Here is a 16,635-nt window from a genome sequence, read left to right on the forward strand (position 1 = left end):
AAGGTAAATCTGTGGTCAAATCCACAGCTGCAATGCAGGCTAACCCTCTCCAGGGAGAGCACAAGGAACAGCTGGCAACATCATGCACATCCCAGACAAGATTAGTGAGGGAGCAGCACAAACAATCAGGCCAGTGGGAACCAGAGGAATGAAGGGCTGTGGGATTCTGCTCTGCTGAGACCTCACCTGGAGTAGTGCATCCAGCTCTGGAATCCTCAGTACAGCACAGACAGGGACCTGTTGGAGTGGGGCCAGAGGAGGCCACAGCAATGCTGGGAGGAGCTGGAAGCCCTCTGCTGTGAGGCCAGGCTGAGAGTTGACGTTGCTCTGCCTGGAGAAGGCTTCAGGAGACCTAGTGGCTTTTTCAGTGCTTAAAGAGGTGACTTGTAAGACAAAGCAGGATCAACTGCCAAGATCTTGTCCACCAGAAGACTCTACCCTCAGGGGAATTCTAAAGCAAAGCCTCCAGAATCAGGAACTTGTACTTCAAGGGGAAAAGGCACAAATATTGGGCAGGAATAGTGTTCCAGTTGTAGCCCAGCCCCTGGCTTCCAAATTCCTTTTCTGGATTCATGTCAGTTTCAACATGTTTATCAACACAGAAGCAGCTGACTGAAATGTTTCCTTCTCCAACAGACACCATGGAATTGTCAGGATAGGAAGAGACCTCAAAGATCAGCCAGTTCCAACCCCCCTGCCATGGGCAGGGACACCTCACACTACAGCAGGTTGCTCAGAGCCACATCCAGCCTGGCCTTCAAAACCTCCAGGCATGAGGCTTCCACTACCTCCCTGGGCAACCTGTGCCAGTGTCTCACCACCCTCATGGGGAACAACTTCTTCCTAACATCCAGCCTGAATCTACCCATTTCTGGTTTTGTTCCATTCCCTCCAGTCCTATCACTCCATGACACCCTAAAAAGTTCCTCCCCAGCGTTCTTGTAGCCCCCTTAAGATACTAGGTCACAATTAGGTCTCCTCAGAGCCTTCTCTTCTGCAGACTGAACAGCCCCAACTCCCTGTCTGTCCTCATAGCAGAGGAGCTCTAGCCTTCTGCTCATCCTTGTGGCCCTTCTCTGGACACACTCCAGCATGTCCAGACCCTTCCTGTAACAGGGGCTCCAGAACTGGACGCAGTGCTCCAGGTGGGGTCTCACCAGAGCAGAGTAGAGGGGGAGAATCACCTCCCTGGACCTGCTGGCTGTGCTTCTCTTGATGCAGCCCAGGATGTGACTGGCTTTCTGGGCTGCAAGTGCACACTGTTGAGCTTCTCACCCACCAGCACCCCCAGGTCCTTTTCTTCAGGGCTGCTCTCAAGCCAGCCACTGCCCAGCCTCTATCAGTGCTTGGCATTGCCCCGACCCAGCTGCCAGGACCTTGCCTTTGCTCTTGTTGAACCTCAGGAAGGTTGTCTACGTTAAGCTTCAAGAAAACACCACCAGAAAGAGAACTTCTGAGCTTGGGGCACTTCAGTACAAGAATCAGGTTTTATTTTTTTTCCAGTGCAGTGATTGAAACCCTGTAGAAACAGAACTGGCAGAACTGAAGGCGGGGGGGGGATCATCCATGTCCATCAGAAGGCAACGTGGATCGAGGAGGGGAGAGGGGGGATTGTCTTTTAACCATAAAATATTCCTCTGGAGACCAGAAGTGACAAACTCTGAACACTATACACATCACTTTGTTTCAGAGACTTAACTCCTCATAATTTAAATCTTCTCTTATAAACAGCTTCTGGTTAAAAACAAAACCAAACCAACCACCTGTGGAAGATTAAAAAGAACTCAAGTATTCAACTCAAGGCCTTGATTATTAATTATTATTATTATTATTATTATTTTCATCTTCTCTTTTTTTTCCTCTTTTTGTTTTTTTTTTAAACAAAGATATTTTAAGAAATGTATCAAAATGGTTAACTCTGGGGGGGTGGGGGAGAAGGTGGGGGGGGGATCAGAGCTGCTAGTCTGGCTCTGTGACACACTGCTCCACGATCTCACGCAGGTTTGGGTTCTCCATGGCGGCCGCCACTCTCTCCTTGTCGTTGATCTGCTTGTTGACTGCAAAGGCATAGAATCACAGGATCAATAGGGTTGGAAAGAGAGACCTCTCACACAAGAGAGGTCAGGTCAGCAGCAGTTGTCATAGAATAAACCAGGTTGGAAGAGACCTTCAAGATCATCGCGTCCAACCCATCAACCAATCCAACCCACCTAAACAGCTAACCCATGGCACCAAGCACCCCATCAAGTCTCCTCCTGAACACCTCCAGGGATGGGGACTCCACCACCTCCCTGGGCAGTCCATTCCAATGGGCAATCACTCTCTCTGTGTAGAACTTCTTCCTGACATCCAGCCTAAACCTCCCCTGGCGCAGCCTGAGACTGTGTCCTCTTGTTCTGGTACTGGATGCCTGGGAGAAGAGACCAACCCCCACCTGGCTACAACCTCCCTTCAGGTAGTTGTAGAGAGCAAGAAGGTCTCCCCTGAGCCTCCTCTTCTCCAGGCTAAGCAACCCCAGCTCCCTCAGCCTCTCCTCATAGGGCTTGTGTTCCAAACCCCTCACCAACTTCGTTGCCCTTCTCTGGACACCTTCCAGCAAGTCAACCTCCTTCCTAAACTGAGGGGCCCAGAACTGGACACAGGACTCAAGGTGCAGCCTAACCAGTGCAGAGTACAGGGGCAGAATGACCTCCCTGCTCCTGCTGGCCACACTGTTCCTGAGCCAGGCCAGGATGCCATTGGCCCTCTTGGCTGCCTGGAGGTACACTTCACAGGCACTGCCATCAGCAACGTGACAGAGCCAAGGTGTCAGCGCAGCGAAGATTCTCCCAGCCCGGTGAGACCTTACTAACGCTTACAAGTTAAGGGGTGGGTGTCAGGGGGATGGGAGCAGGCGCTCTCTCTCTGCAGTGGTGCCCACTGACAGGACCTGGGGCAGCAGGCACAAACTTGAACATCAGAATTTCCATCTGAACATGAGGAGGAACTTCTTTAAGTGAAGGGTGCTCTGGCTCTGGAGCAGGCTGCCCAGAGAGGCAGTGGAGTCTCCACCTCTGGAGACATCCCAAACCCACCTGGACACTTCCTCTGTGACCTTCTCTAGGCAACCCTGACCCTGGCAGGGGGGTTGGACTTGACCTTCAGATCAAGGGACTTTCCAACCCTCACCATTCTGTGATGGTATGAGATGCCAGTTCAGAGACTGAGGAACAGAGAAGACTTGGAGGGGATTTGATCATGTTTATCAATCTCTGAGGGCTGGGGGTGAGGAGGGAGGGGACAGGCCCTGCTCACTCGCTCCCTGGGATAGCAATGGATGTAAGCTGCAGCACAGGAGCTTCCACCTCAACACAAGGGGGAACTTCTTTACTGTAAAGGTCACAGAGCACTGGAACAGGCTCCCCAGAGGAGCTGTGGAGTCTCTTCCTCTGGAGACTTTCAAGGCCTGTCTGTGACCTGTGCTGGATTCTATGGCCCTGCTCCGGCAGGGGGGTTGGACTCGATGATCTCTTTGGGTCCCTTCCAACCCCTGAGATCCTGTGACCCATCCAGTAACAGCACACTGTGACAACTTCCTTTCCAATGTTCTCTCTGGGTGGAAGATATCTGCCTAATATCCAAAGCTGATGCAATTGTACAATTAAGGAAGCACTGCACAGGCAGACCTTTCCAAGCTACACAGCCTAGAGCAAGGCTGTGCCAGCCACAACAGGAGGAGGGCAAGCCAAGAAGAATATGAAGGTGCTCAAGAGCCAGCAAAGGACAGAGGATCCATAGGGAATTCAGAGCAAATGGTAGCTCAAGCCACACACACAAAACCACATCAAAAAACAACCTTTTTCTTTCCCACTTAGCTCAAGTCACACAAAAAATAAGCACCAGGAGCCAAACATTTTGGTTCCTTAGCTCAAGTCACACAAACCCCACCACCAAACCCCATACATTCTTGCTACTTGTCTAGCTTAGGAGAAGAATGGAAGGTGCTCTAACCATCTATCTTAAAACTCAAGTGTGACATTCCTGACAAATCAGCAGTCCCAGCTCTCCAGGTTCTCTTTCTAGGCAGTCAAAAGAACTGATTGCCACCACGCAAAGCTATGCCATGCTGAAGAAAAAGACAAAGCTCCTGGGACACTGCCTGGACAAAGGCTTCAACAGCTGCTCCAGACAGTGATTTGCTGAAGCTCTGAAAGAATTTCCCTATCCTCTGCCTTTTGTTTCAAGCACTGACTGAGACACAGTTATTTTTCCTATGATGATGTGAAGATCAAGCAGGCAGGAAGTTCTTGATGCTCTTTCCCCCCCCCCCCTCCCTCCCCCCAGCAGCACAGCAGCAGCTTCTTTTGTTACAAACACAACCCAACACCTGGGAGAACTGGGGGGTGGGAGGTTGGTTGGTTGATTGGTTTGTTGACCAAAACAAAAGAGAACCAAGCAAAAAAAAAAACCCAACAACAACCCACACAAAACAAACCACAAAACACCACCACAAAGGAAACCCTTCAGAAAACAGCTTTTGAACCAGCCTCGACTGCAGGCTGCATTTCAAAGCTTTTAAGTGTGTGTGTTTGTGAAATGGAGAGGAAGGTGGGGAAGGAAAGGGCTCCTCCAAAGCAGGCAGAGACACAGGGCTAAAGCTGCACTCACTCACAAGCTCTACTTACTGTCCTCTTCAGTGGAATGTGTGCCTTCAGATATGTAGATCTCCAGCTAGAGGAGAGATCAGTCATGTTAGATGCAGGCAGCAGCAGCAGCTGCATATATTCATGGCTGGAAGGAAAAGCACTGCACAGTGCACATACAATGTGTTTAATGCCACTCTGAAGTGAGAAGTTCACAGACAACAGGAGGGGGAATCAATGTCAAGAGCTCATCTTAAGCTTCGCTGCAACAACCTTCTTCCCCCAGTTCAGTGAGGGGTCCCCAAAGAGTCTTTCTTCAGAGCTGTGGAGGCAGCCATTTATCCCAAGTGCTCTTGAGAAAGTAACTGCAGACAGGCTGCTGCAAAGAGAGGGGAGAATGGGCTCTGCTTTCTCAGCCACTTCTCTGCAGGCCACAACTCGGGAACAGTTGAAGAACCAGCACCCCCACAAGCAAAGCACCCTCGAAAAGACATCCTCAGGAAGGGATTGCTCCTGAGATACTCCTGGTTGAGCCTTGCTCAGTGATTAGAATCACAGATAGTTGCTTAGGAGATGCTTGTGTGTGATGCAGCCTCTATTTCCTGACCTAAACCACCTTCATGGAGTTAACAGGCCTGGGAACAACAGCAAGGGCAAACCCCTCACACATGTGGAGCTGCTGTACCCAAGGGGAAAGCCAAAGTAAACAACTCTTAGGCCTTTTATCCTATTTTCACTGCAGCTAAACCTGTTTGTTGCCATGGGTCCAACAAAACAAATGCCTCTTCACCTCCTTTTCTAGGAATCAAAGTCTCATTTTACACTGTTCAGCTGGAAAGATGAAGCCAGCAGCAGCAGCAACAACAACAAACTATCAGCAGCAGAAAAATCTGCAGCTAATTCATTTGTACTTTACACCATTTGGGGCAAGTTTCTAAAGGTCTGTATGAGATGATGTTTGTCATTGGAGGTCTACTCTTAGTTCCTTGTAAGACCTAGCAACTTTAAGGATATATTTAAGGGCATATTAAGGATATATTAACTCTGTATGAGATGCTGTTTGTAATTGGAGATCCACTCTTAGCTCCTTCTAAGGCCTAACAACTTCAAGGATATATTTAAGGGTATATTAAGGATATATTAACTCTGTACAAGATGCTGTTTGTCATTGGAGGTCTACTCTTAGCTCCTTCTAAGACCTAGCAACTTTAAGGATATATTTAAGGGCATATTAAGGATATATTAACTCTGTACAAGATGCTGTTTGTCATTGGAGATCCACTCTTAGCTCCTTCTAAGACCTAGCAACTTAATGGATATATTTAAGGGCATATTAAGGATCTATTAACTCTTTCCTACCCAGATTCTTACACTCCAGCAGCATAGGCAGGGCTGACCCCAGTTAGGAAGAGTGCCTGACCAAGGTCAGGCCCACATGCCACCTCTGCAACAGTCCTAAGACAAAAGACATGAAGAGATCCCTCAGTGCTTGAGTTCTGCAGCTCTTCTAACTATAACCAACCTGCTCTGAAGTTTTCCTTCCCAGGTGATGCCTCCATAGAGCAGTGGAACTCTGCTGCCTTGGTTTCTAACCTACTGCTGCTTCCAGGGCTTGCTCACAGAGGGCTGGTCCACTGGAGACCCCCCTCAGATACTGCAGATAGCACAGCAGAGTGAGGAACTCTTTGTAATTTAGATTGCTGCTGCTTAAGAGCTACTGAAATAGTGCAGGGAGCCAGATGAATCTTCCTCAAGACAGGAGTATCAGTTTGATTCATCCTAACGCTGCATTTGAACACCCTGGCCAGAATCCAACTGCCAGCTGGTGAGGAAATCCCTTGAAAGAGTGGATTTCAGAGGGGCAGCAATGAATGGCCTTTGGTACAGGGAGAGCAAATGCACAGCCCTTCAAGGACCCCTTCAGTGTAGCACCACTGTCCTGCCACACTCTCTGCCTCCATAATCACATCTTTAAGCACAGCCCATCCTTAGGCACAGCTCAAAGCACCCTGCAGCTTACACACAGCTGGCCCAGACCTCTGTCACTGAAAGCAAGTTGCAGATACTTTACCTTGTGTCTGAAAGGCAAACATCTCTGCAGCTTTATTCTTAAACAAAGGCCTGTTGAAACAAACCAGAGAGTTTCCTGTGAAGCTTCCAGGGTGGGAGTGCATTTACAAAGAACCCACATTCAACACTCCAAACCCACAGGACAAGCTTTTCCCTTTTGGCTTCTGAGCAGCATAAGCTGGAGGAGAGAGCTGCTCTGAGGACCTGCCCTCACTTAATGAAACCAGGTGGATGGCTCCCATGTTTTCCCCTGGGTTTTGTTTGTCTGCACTGCTGGAAGGGACCTCAAGATGCAACTCCTGGCCAAGCAACACTGAATTTTAACTGAGGCTGATGTTATTCAGACAGCCTGAAGCTACCTTCACACTGAACTGGTGAGGACAAGTTGGTTTTGCACACTAAAGGAGATCTGGGCATGCAAATGTTCTAGACTCTGAGCACTGGCTGAAAAAGAGGAGTAAAATATTAACCAGCTAAGTCCTGCTCAAACCAGCTACCCTGCCATGCGCCAGCATGAATCACTGATTCAGTCTGGAGAAGGCTCCAGGGAGACCTCCTGGTGGCTTTTCAGTACTTCAGAGGGTCAGTCAGAAAGCTGGGGACAGACTTTTGAGCAGGGCCTGCTGTGAGAGGACCAGGGGTGATGGTTTGAGTTAAAGAGGGAGATTCAGACTGGAGAGAAGGGAGAAATGTTTGACCCTGTTTGGGGGTGGTGAGAGCCTAGGAGGGGTTGGCCCAGAGAGGTGGGAGCTGCCCCATCCCTCAAACCATTGCAGCTCAGGTTGTTTGGGGCTCTGAGCAACCTGCTCTGGCTGCAGCTGTCCCTGCTGGCTGCAGAGGGGTTGACCTGGATGAGCTCCAAAGGTCCCTTCCCACCCAAAGCGCTCCAGGGTTCTATGCTTCATGAAGCAAACCTTACCAATGAGAGTAGCCAAAGAGCAATGAGGTACTGTTGGTGTAAACCTGATGACAACCAGATACTCCTCTTCACCTATCTCCTGCACTTCCACACAGCTTTCTGTTACCACTTCCAGCTCTTCTAAGGTGTTGGGCTTCTCCGGGTCCCGGATGGTGCGGATTATATCTGCAGCAGGAGAGAAACAGCCAGCAGTGAAGAGGCTTTCCCAGCTCTGCTGGTGAACGCTGCCACAGCCAGCTGGCAGCCAGGCACCAGGGGTGTGCCCCAAGGATCAGTGCAGCCAGGCACCAGGGGTGTGCCCCAAGGATCAGTGCAGGGCCCCATGCTCTTTAACATCTTTAGTGATGATCTGGATGAGGGCATTGAGTCCACCATCAATAAATTTGCAGACAACTAATCAACTAACCCATGGCACCCAGCACCCCAGCCAGTCTCTTCCTAAACACCTCCCCAGTGGTGGTGACTCCACCACCTCCCTGGGCAGCACATTCCAATGGGCAGCCAGCACCAGAACAAGAGGACACAGTCTCAGGCTGCACCAGGAGAGGTTCAGGCTGGAGGTCAGGAGGAAGTTTTACACAGAGAGAGTGATTGCCCATTGGAATGTGCTGCCCAGGGAGGTGGTGCAGTCACCATCACTGGAGGTGTTCAGGAGGAGACCTGATGGGGTGCTTGGTGCCATGGGTTAGTTGATTAGGTGGTGTTGGGTGATAGGTTGGACATGATCTTGAAGGTCTCTTCCAACCTGGTTTATTCTAATCTATTCTAATGGCCTCAAGCTGCCCCAGAAGAGGTTTAGGTTGGACATGAGGAACAATTTCTTCCCCTTGAGGGCTGCCCAGGCCTGTCCCAGGCTGCCCAGGGCAGTGGTGGAGTCCCCAGCCCTGGAGGGGTTTCAAAGCCCTGGGGATGTGGTGCTGAGGGCCATGGTTTGGTGGTGCCCTGGCAGTGCTGGGGGAATGGTTGGACTCCCTGAGCCTAAAAGGTCTTTTCCAGCTGAAAACAATTCTCTGATATTAGCCTCCCCCACAGATGCCATCTTTCAGAGAGGACTGCTTGCCCTTCAGGTTTGTCAGCCTCTATGCAACTGACCAGACAAGGCAGGTTTCCTGCTCCTCTTCCCTCCACTTCCCTCTCTGGGTCTCCCAGATAAGATTCCGAAGCCATCTTAAGGAAAGCCAGTGCAGAAATACTGCACCAATCCAGGTTTGGCTGCAGCAATGGTCACTTCCTGACATCAACCTACACTTTGGAAGCTCTCTGTCTAGAAAGTGCTCAGGGTTAGCTTAAGGAGGTGACAGCACACCATGAAACAGAATCACACTGCCTGCTACTTTGCCTTAAGGCAAACTGTTCAAAAGGGACAACACTTGATTGTAGCACAGCACCAGAGCAAGGCACAGGAGAGGGTATGAAGCCAGGAAGCTCCTAAGGAGCTGCCAGGAGGAGTGCTTCAGAGTGTTTGCTGAGCAATGCAGCCCAGGAGAGCCAATTAGGTCTCCCCAGTGCCATGGACCCAGCAGCACTTGAAGAAACACTCATTTGGACAAGGAAGGCCAAACCTGGGAAGCTCCCAGCTGCCACCCTGCACTTGCTTCTGCCTTGCCTGCAGCTGTGTGCCCCTCAGAAACCCAAGTACCAGCCTTTCAGCTCTAAATGAGGTCACCAAACCAGCTCTTAACCTGCACCCTTCAGCAGAAGGCATGGATGGGTATTTTTAGCTGGCTGTAGTGACTTCATTTGCAGTGTCACCCCACCAACAGCTCCACTACAGCAGCTAACAGCATTTGCTGGAGCAAATGTGACACCAGCCTCTGCTGCAGCAGATGACTCCAGTCTATCTGCAGGTACAGACAGACCCACCCAGCCCTGCAGAGCTGCTTTTGGTGCATTCCTGCCACGGAGCTGATAGCCCCAGCCTCACAGCAGGGACCTCATGGCACTCCCTTACTCCCAGCAAGGAAGGAAGCAGGCAGGAATGCCTGTCTGGAGTCCATCCATCTCAGAAGGGGATGCCTGAAACCAGAGACAGACCCTAAAGACTTGTGTTTGCCCAAGCTTTCACTCCTGGGACTCACCTCAGCCTCTGCAAACCTTTACCCTCCTGCAAAGGCCACTCAAACTGCTCTCCAGAGCTGGGAAGTGTTTCAAGAGGGCTGGGGAACACTTGCCCCCCAAAACAAGCTGTCAGCACTCACACTATCAGTCAAAACTCAGGAGGAGTGAGAGAGCTGAGTCCTGCTCCCTGCCTTCCAGGGAAGCAGAGAATTGCTTGGCTCACTCTGAAGCCCCCAGCCTCTGTTCCTCTGTCTGCATGAGGATGTGATGCTGCTGAGGACACAGCAGATGTCACAAGGCCGTTTGTTCTGTGCTCCCCAAGGACTGGTGACTGTCCCCTCAGCTACACTGAGGATCATGATGGTAACAAATACACTGCCTGGCTTTATCAGACCATTCACCAGCCAGCAGATGAACAGCCTCATTTGTCAGACCAATAACCAGGGCCAATTTTCACCTCTCCTCCATTGCTCTGGCTCTAGCATCACTTTTTATTTCAAGTCTCAGGCAGCTACTGCAGCCTACCCAAAGAGGAAATGACTTCCCCTCCAAGTACAACACAATGATCTTCACACACAGGTCTCCTGATTTCTGACACATTTCTTCCCTTCTTCTTCCTATGTGAAAAGGCCCAAGAGAAAAACCAGTTCCTTCACCAAGAAGCCAGCATCAGTAAATCTGCAGATGACACCAAGCTGGGGGCAGGAGTTGATCTGCTGGAGGGTAGAGAGGCTCTGCAGAGGGACCTCGGCAGGCTGGACAGATGGGCAGAGTCCAAGGGCAGGAGATTGAACACATCCAAGTGCTGGGTTCTGCACATTGGCCACAACAACCCCAGGCAGTGCTACAGGCTGGGGTCAGAGTGGCTGAGTGCAGCCAGGCAGAGAGGGATCTGGGGGTGTTGGTTGATGGTAGGCTGAACATGAGCCTGCAGTGTGCCCAGGCAGCCAGGAGGGCAAATGGCATCCTGGCCTGCATCAGGAACAGTGTGGCCAGCAGGAGCAGGGAAGGCATTGTGCCCCTGACTCAGCACTGGTTAGGCCACACCTTGAGTCCTGTGTCCAGTTCTGGGCCCCTCAGTTTAGGAAGGAGGTTGACTTGCTGGAAGGTGTCCAGAGAAGGGCAACAAAGCTGGGGAGGGGTTTGGAGCACAGCCCTGTGAGGAGAGGCTGAGGGAGCTGGGGTTGCTTAGCCTGGAGAAGAGGAGGCTCAGGGGAGACCTTCTTGCTCTCTACAGCTCCCTGAAGGGAGGTTGGAGCCAGGTGGGGGTTGGTCTCTTCTCCCAGGCAACCAGCACCAGAACAAGAGGACACAGTCTCAGGCTGTGCCAGGGGAGGTTTAGGCTGGATGTTAGGAAGAAGTTCTACACAGAGAGAGTGATTGCCCATTGGAATGGGCTGCCCAGGGAGGTGGTGGAGTCACCATCACTGGAGGTGTTCAGGAGGAGACTTGATGGGGTGCTTGGTGCCATGCTTGAGTTGATTAGGTGGTGTTGGATGATAGGTTGGATGCTATGATCTTGAAGGTCTCTTCCAACCTGGTCTGGTCTATTCTATTCTAAGAAGAATACAAGCTGATTGACTTCAGCAGGGCTTCATGGATGCCTCTGGCCTCTTAAATCTAAATGCCACATGGAGAGATGCTTTAGTTCTGCACAGAGCACACACAGGCATAACCCTGCGGCTGAAGAGAAACCACCAGGGCTACTGGAATGGCTCAAGCTGGTAACCTAAGTCCTCCCTTAGAACCACTGATGTTTTGAAGCATTAAAACATCACTCAAGTTGCACAACCAGCTTTAGTTTGTTGTTTCCTCTCATTTCTGTTTAGCACTGTGTACAGTGCTGCATCAAAGCCTCACACCACTCCTAATTGCCTGCAAAGTAAGAGTGCCTGGGAGCTTGACAATGGTTTTGGAAGCCTCTCAGGTCCTACAGGCAGCATTTCCAGAGATGAAATGTCTCTATATTTCACAATGCTCTCAGTCCTTCAGTAACAGCAATCTCCCTTTCTCTGGACTGCCTGGCTGACCTGTCTGGAATTACTGGCCTTTCCAGGTGTGTGCAGCTCCTCTTCTAAGCTGATGAAACACTAAGGTAACTGCCCCCAGCACAGGGACTGAGCGAGCCCAGCAGCAGCCCAGCCCCTTTCCCACATGCTCAGGAGCTGGGAAGCAGCAGCAGCACCCAACAGCCTCAGACACAGCACAGTCCTTGCTGGGGATCCTAACTAACAGTGACCATGGCACATGCCCCATCCCAAGGTCACAGCATCCCACCTACCTCTAGGCACAGCCTTGGGCTGACAGCGTGCTGGGGCGAGCTGGAACCCAAGCCTGACCCCTGCCCTGCCCTTAAGGCTTCCCGGACCCTCCAGCACGCCGAGAGTGAGCCCTCCCTGCCCCGCACCCCTGACAGCGATTCCAGCCCTCCCGCAGGCGGCATCCCCTTCCTTCCTGCCCCACACCACGAGCAGACACCTTCCTCCCAGCCCCTCAGGCGCCCCACAGGAGTGTTCCCACACGTTTAACCCCAGGACACAGCTTTCGGCCTCCACCAAGGGCTGGGCAGGACCTGGCTTTCCCCAGCTCACACCCCAAGGACACAGCACCAATAGCCCCCAGGGCTCCTCATAACCCCTGCCCCATAGCCCCTCAGAGACCCCCGCCACACCTACCCCACAGGATGCTTCCTTTCTGCGCCACACCAAGAGCAGACACCTTCCTCCCAGCCCCTCAGAGCCCCACGGGAGCGTTCCCACACGCTCGACCGCAGGACAGAGCTCTCGCTCCCCGCCAAGGGCTGGGCAAGGCCTGGGTTCCCCCACCTCACACCCCAAGGGCACACCACCGATGGCCCCCACGGTCCCTCATAACCCACAGCACTTCACACACACCCCCGCTCCCCACGCACCCTCAAGTCCCCTCGCCTCACTTCCCCTCACAGCGCCCCCGACGCCTCACACCGAGCCCCCTGCGAGGCGCGACCCTTGAACCCGCCCTCCTCAACCACCCCGCGACAGTCACCGTAAACCTCGAGCGCCTTGTCCTGCTCCATGGCCTGCTTCCGGGGGGCATGGCAGCCCCTACGCAGCCCGGAGTACCACAGCACCCTGTTCAGCGTGTGCGACAAGAGCCCCAGCACCACCGACATCCTCCCGCTCCGCCATGGGGGTGCGCGGACAGGACCCTCGCGGCCACCGTCGGCCGACGCCAGGGGGAAGCTCCTCGGGGGCGGGGCCAGGGAGGGGCTTGGGGGCGGAGCTGCGCCGCGGACGCTCCGCCCGGGGGAGGGTTAGGTTGGACATTACAAACGAATTCCCTTCCTTGGGGGCTGCCAAGGCGTGGCCCAGGCTGCCCGAGGGAGGTGGTGGAGTCCCTCACCCGTAGAGGGGTTTCAAGGCGGTGGAGATGTGGTGCTGAGGGCCATGGTTGGGCGGTGACCTGGTGGCGCTGGGTTAACGGTTGGACTCCATGCTCATTAAAAGGTCTCTTCCAACCTAAACGATTCCAACGACTGCTCTATAAAGGCCGCGGCAGGCGGTCACCTCCCCGAGCCTCACCGGCCGCCGCCGCTCGCAGAGACCACAGCCCCCAGCATGCTTTGCCGAGCCGGCCTGGCCTGGCCTGCGGGGAGCGGCAATCGCGCCACGCTATTGGCCAGTGCTGTCAGCTGACCGGAAAAAGGCTCCGCCCCGCCCAAGATGGTGGCGCGCTGGGGCGCGGGCGGAGCGTAGGCCGGGGGTAGCGATGGAGGGGTCGAAGCGGGAGCTGCGCGTCCTGCTGGCCTCCCTCTCGGGGGAGGCGCGGGGCTCCCTGCGGGATGCAGCTTGCGTCCGGGTGAGCAGGGGCCAGGACGCGCTCGGCTGTCTCCTGGTCTCCGGTGGGATCTACCTGGAGTCCCTGGTGCCGGGCGGAGGTGGCCGGGCTCGGGGCAGCGTCCTCCCTGGAGACTGGGCTGAGTAAGTGGCAGGGGGCGAGAAGGTGAAGGGGAAGCCGGGAGAGGTCCCCTAGTGTCATTCTGCTGTTGGTGAGAGGTGCCGGGTGGACAGCAGGGGCGGAGGGAACTCCCTGAAGGGGAACAGTCTTGCAGAGGTGAGGGCAGCCCTGAAAGCTGCCAGAGACTGAAGAGGACTTTCACACTCTACCTTGGAATGGGATGCTCGCCGCTCCCCTCCGCTGGAGGGGACGTTTATTTACGTCTGCTTATTTGTTCAGCTGTGGGTGCATTAATTACAGTAGATCAAAGCAAGAACAACAACAGTCTGGCTTGCTTGTGTTCTGGCTTGAGATTACATAGTGCCCTGACTCTTTGACTTCCTTGGCTGCTGGTCAGGGGCAAGCTCTTGTTCACGACATTCAGTGGTCACAAGATGCTTTTACTTTGCTTTAGTAGCTTTTGATGCTGAGTCAAAAACTACAGGCACATTGTGGTTCTAGAATGTGTCAAGCAATACCAACTCTTTCGTGGTGCTCTAGTCTTGTGCTTCACCCTGCACCATCCTAAGTGTTTCCTATGGAGCTGCTTCCCCTCTCCATAGGAGAGCAGGTGTGGAAACAGAAATCTGAAGGCTTCTGTAGCCTGAGCAGCAGAGAGGGAAAAGCTGTGGAAATGGGCAATCTGTTCTGCCCTCCCTAGCTGGCAGTGCTGCTGTTCCTGCTCCTTGAAGCCCTGAAGTATAGCATCACTCATGTGGCACATGTCAGGGATGACTAAAGAAAAGAAACACAGAAGGACAGGGAAAAAAACCCTCTGTATTCTTGAGAGGAAGAGGAGCAGGGGTTCCTCCAGTGTTGCAGTCTCTGCCAGAGATGAAATAGGAGGGGAGGGAGGGAGGGAGGTGGCAGAATCTTTACTGCAAAGATGAAAATGACACCACCCCTCATAAGCACACTCCCAAACCCCTTCACTGTGTGCAGTGTGCTAAGAGATGAAGGTCAATAAACAGACTGAATGTTGTGTCTTCAGCTTCATGTGGGAGAGCACAGAAGATGATGATCTGCAAGCAGACAAGACCAAAATCCTGGCTTTTAGTAAAACTCATGAACTGTTTGTCTATGAATTCACTCTGGAAGATGGAAAACACAACCCAGTTGCCCTGCACAGTTGTAAGGAAGATGCCCTTAAAAAGCACCTCCAAGTGAAAAACATCAGTGAGTAGATTCCCCTCTCTGTTTGACTTGATTGTAGGTCTGGTTCTGCTTCAGCTGGTGAAAATGGAGGACTGAGCAGCAGGGAAGTGTCAGGTGTCTTCACACTGATTTCAAGTGATCAAGAGACATTTCTATATTCAAAGACTGGTAGAGGGAACTACAAGGTGTGTAGGGTAAGGCATTTGGATGAAAGAAACAGAAAACTTCAATGAGAGAGACTCATGCAAGGCTGCTAGCTAAGATTTCCCTTTTGACAGTGGAACTGATGGGAAGAAAAGAGAGACAAGGCTCCTCCCTAATCCTGCAAGGACTAGTTCTGGTTGAACTGTGTGCTCTGTGCTCAGCAAGCCTTGGGGGCTGTTACAATGTGCAGTCTGCAGGCCTTGGACCTCTGATGTTTTACATCTTCTTCAACAGCCTCCCTTGCTAGAGTATTTTATTATCCAAAGAGTGTAGTGTTCACTTTCAGTGCTGACTGAAAACACTCTTTGGGGAGGGCTTTTTGGGTGTTCTTCCATAGTACTGTCCACTTTTAAAGCCTGCCCTGTTGCAGGAAACTTGCAAAATCAGTGCTCCTGACATAGAAAGAACAGAAAGAAGTCCCCTCCCTTCCCCAGTCCCAGCTTCCATTAGGATGGTGGCAGAGGGAATGGGTTTGAGCTCTCATTTCAGTGAGGTGTCTTCTCAGAGTACAAACACCAGGCTGCTGTAACCCTCCCAATATCTTTACCTTTACAGGTCTGCCTTCAATTTTCTCTGTGAGGATACTGTCTTTTGGCAACAACAAATGCAGACTGCTGCTCAACAAGGTTATCATTGTGCAGCTTACCTTTCCTGGGAGAGACTCGCCCTTAGAGACCTGTCACTGCTTTGCCCTTGATTTGCCTCCACAAATTTTGGACAGGGTGACAGGCACAGACTTCTGCAGGGGGATCCTGTTCCTGCTGGATAGTTCTGGCTGGATTTGTATCCTTTGCAGCAGAGGCTGATCCCAGTGGGAATCATCTGGAAGGGCAAAGTTGTTTCTTGTAGTCCTGTCTAGCAGAAGTTTCTTCTGAGGTATTCAAGTGTCTGCTCTGGAAGTGCTTTCAGTGAAGAGGTTCTGCAGCCAAGTGCTGGATGTTGTGGCTCAAAATGCCACCAGTCATGGCTCAAAGGAAGTTTCCCACCATGCCACTGGAAATGCTTCACACTGCAGTAATGATTTCCAGCATGTTTGCTGTGTGGATCTGGGTGTAAAAGGCTGAAGTCTTGGCTTAATTACATCCATTAGAAATTACCTTCAGAGCTGGAGGAAGGAATCATAGAATGGTCTGGGTTGGAAGAGACCTCCAAAGATAATCTCCTCCAACCCCCCCCTGCAGTAAGCAGAAGCATTCTCAACTAGATCAGGTTGCCCAGGTTGAGCCTCACCTTGAGTATCTCCAGGGATGGGATCTCAACTGCCTCCCTGGGCAACCTGTCCAGGATCAGCAAGCAGACCTTTCCTTCCAGGGGACTGCTTCACCACTGAGGCAGACACAACATGTGGTGCTGAAAGAAGAGCACAGCTACTGCAGCCTGCTGCAGAGAATGAGGTGTGAGGAGTGAAATGCTGTGTGCAGGATCACAGAGAATCACTGAATGCCAGGTGGGAAGGACTCCCAAGTATCACAGAATTGTTTGGGTTGAAAGGGACCTCCAAAGGTCATCCAGCCCAATCCCCTCTGCAGTAAGCAGAAGCATTCTCAACTAGATCAGGTTGCCCAGAGCCCTGTTGAGCCTCACCTTGAATATCTCCAGAGATGGGGCCTCAACTACCTCCCTGGGCAACCT

The 16,635-nt window shown here is 52.2% G+C and overlaps 2 protein-coding genes across 5 annotated transcripts in view; one reads left to right on the forward strand and one right to left on the reverse strand.

The window, feature by feature from the left end:
- Positions 1–1,468: 1,468 nt before the first annotated feature.
- CIAO2A (cytosolic iron-sulfur assembly component 2A) lies at positions 1,469–12,908 on the reverse strand. Of its 2 annotated transcripts, none has more exons than XM_068143588.1 (5): positions 12,694–12,904; positions 7,612–7,776; positions 6,694–6,743; positions 4,665–4,710; positions 1,469–2,057 (listed from the first exon to the last, which is right to left on the reverse strand). In XM_068143588.1, the coding sequence occupies exons 1-5, from the start codon at positions 12,818–12,820 to the stop codon at positions 1,960–1,962; spliced, it is 486 nt and encodes a 161-aa protein (XP_067999689.1). In that variant the 5' UTR covers positions 12,821–12,904; the 3' UTR covers positions 1,469–1,959. The 2 variants fall into 2 exon arrangements, with proteins under 2 accessions (XP_067999689.1, XP_067999690.1); XM_068143589.1 differs by having other exon boundaries at positions 1,967–2,057; positions 4,652–4,710; positions 12,694–12,908.
- A 457-nt stretch (positions 12,909–13,365) lies between these two features.
- SPG11 (SPG11 vesicle trafficking associated, spatacsin) overlaps positions 13,366–16,635 on the forward strand; it is a 63,939-nt gene continuing 60,669 nt past the window's right edge. For all 3 annotated transcript variants that reach the window (XR_010987970.1, XM_068143590.1, XM_068143591.1), the window contains exons 1-3: positions 13,366–13,628; positions 14,636–14,820; positions 15,559–15,786. Coding sequence is in view for 2 of the 3 variants with exons in the window: in XM_068143590.1 (XP_067999691.1) it covers positions 13,417–13,628; positions 14,636–14,820; positions 15,559–15,786 (625 nt within the window). In the remaining variant the exon portion in view is untranslated. The remainder of the gene's footprint in view (positions 13,629–14,635; positions 14,821–15,558; positions 15,787–16,635) is intronic.

Source organism: Melanerpes formicivorus, unplaced genomic scaffold, assembly GCF_026170545.1.
Source record: "Melanerpes formicivorus ecotype bairdi unplaced genomic scaffold, bMelFor1.0.p_v2 SCAF_10, whole genome shotgun sequence".
Taxonomy (NCBI): Eukaryota; Metazoa; Chordata; class Aves; order Piciformes; family Picidae; genus Melanerpes; species Melanerpes formicivorus.

Coding starts and splice junctions, on each gene's coding strand:
- CIAO2A (XM_068143588.1), bottom strand. CDS start 12,820: ATGTCGGTGGTGCTGGGGCTCTTGTCGCACACGCTGAACAGGGTGCTG. Junction 7,777..12,693: donor CAAGGCGCTCGAGGTTTACG/GTGACTGTCGCG, acceptor CTCCTGCTGCAG/ATATAATCCGCACCATCCGG. Junction 4,711..6,693: donor GTTTGCCTTTCAGACACAAG/GTAAAGTATCTG, acceptor TCTCTCCTCTAG/CTGGAGATCTACATATCTGA.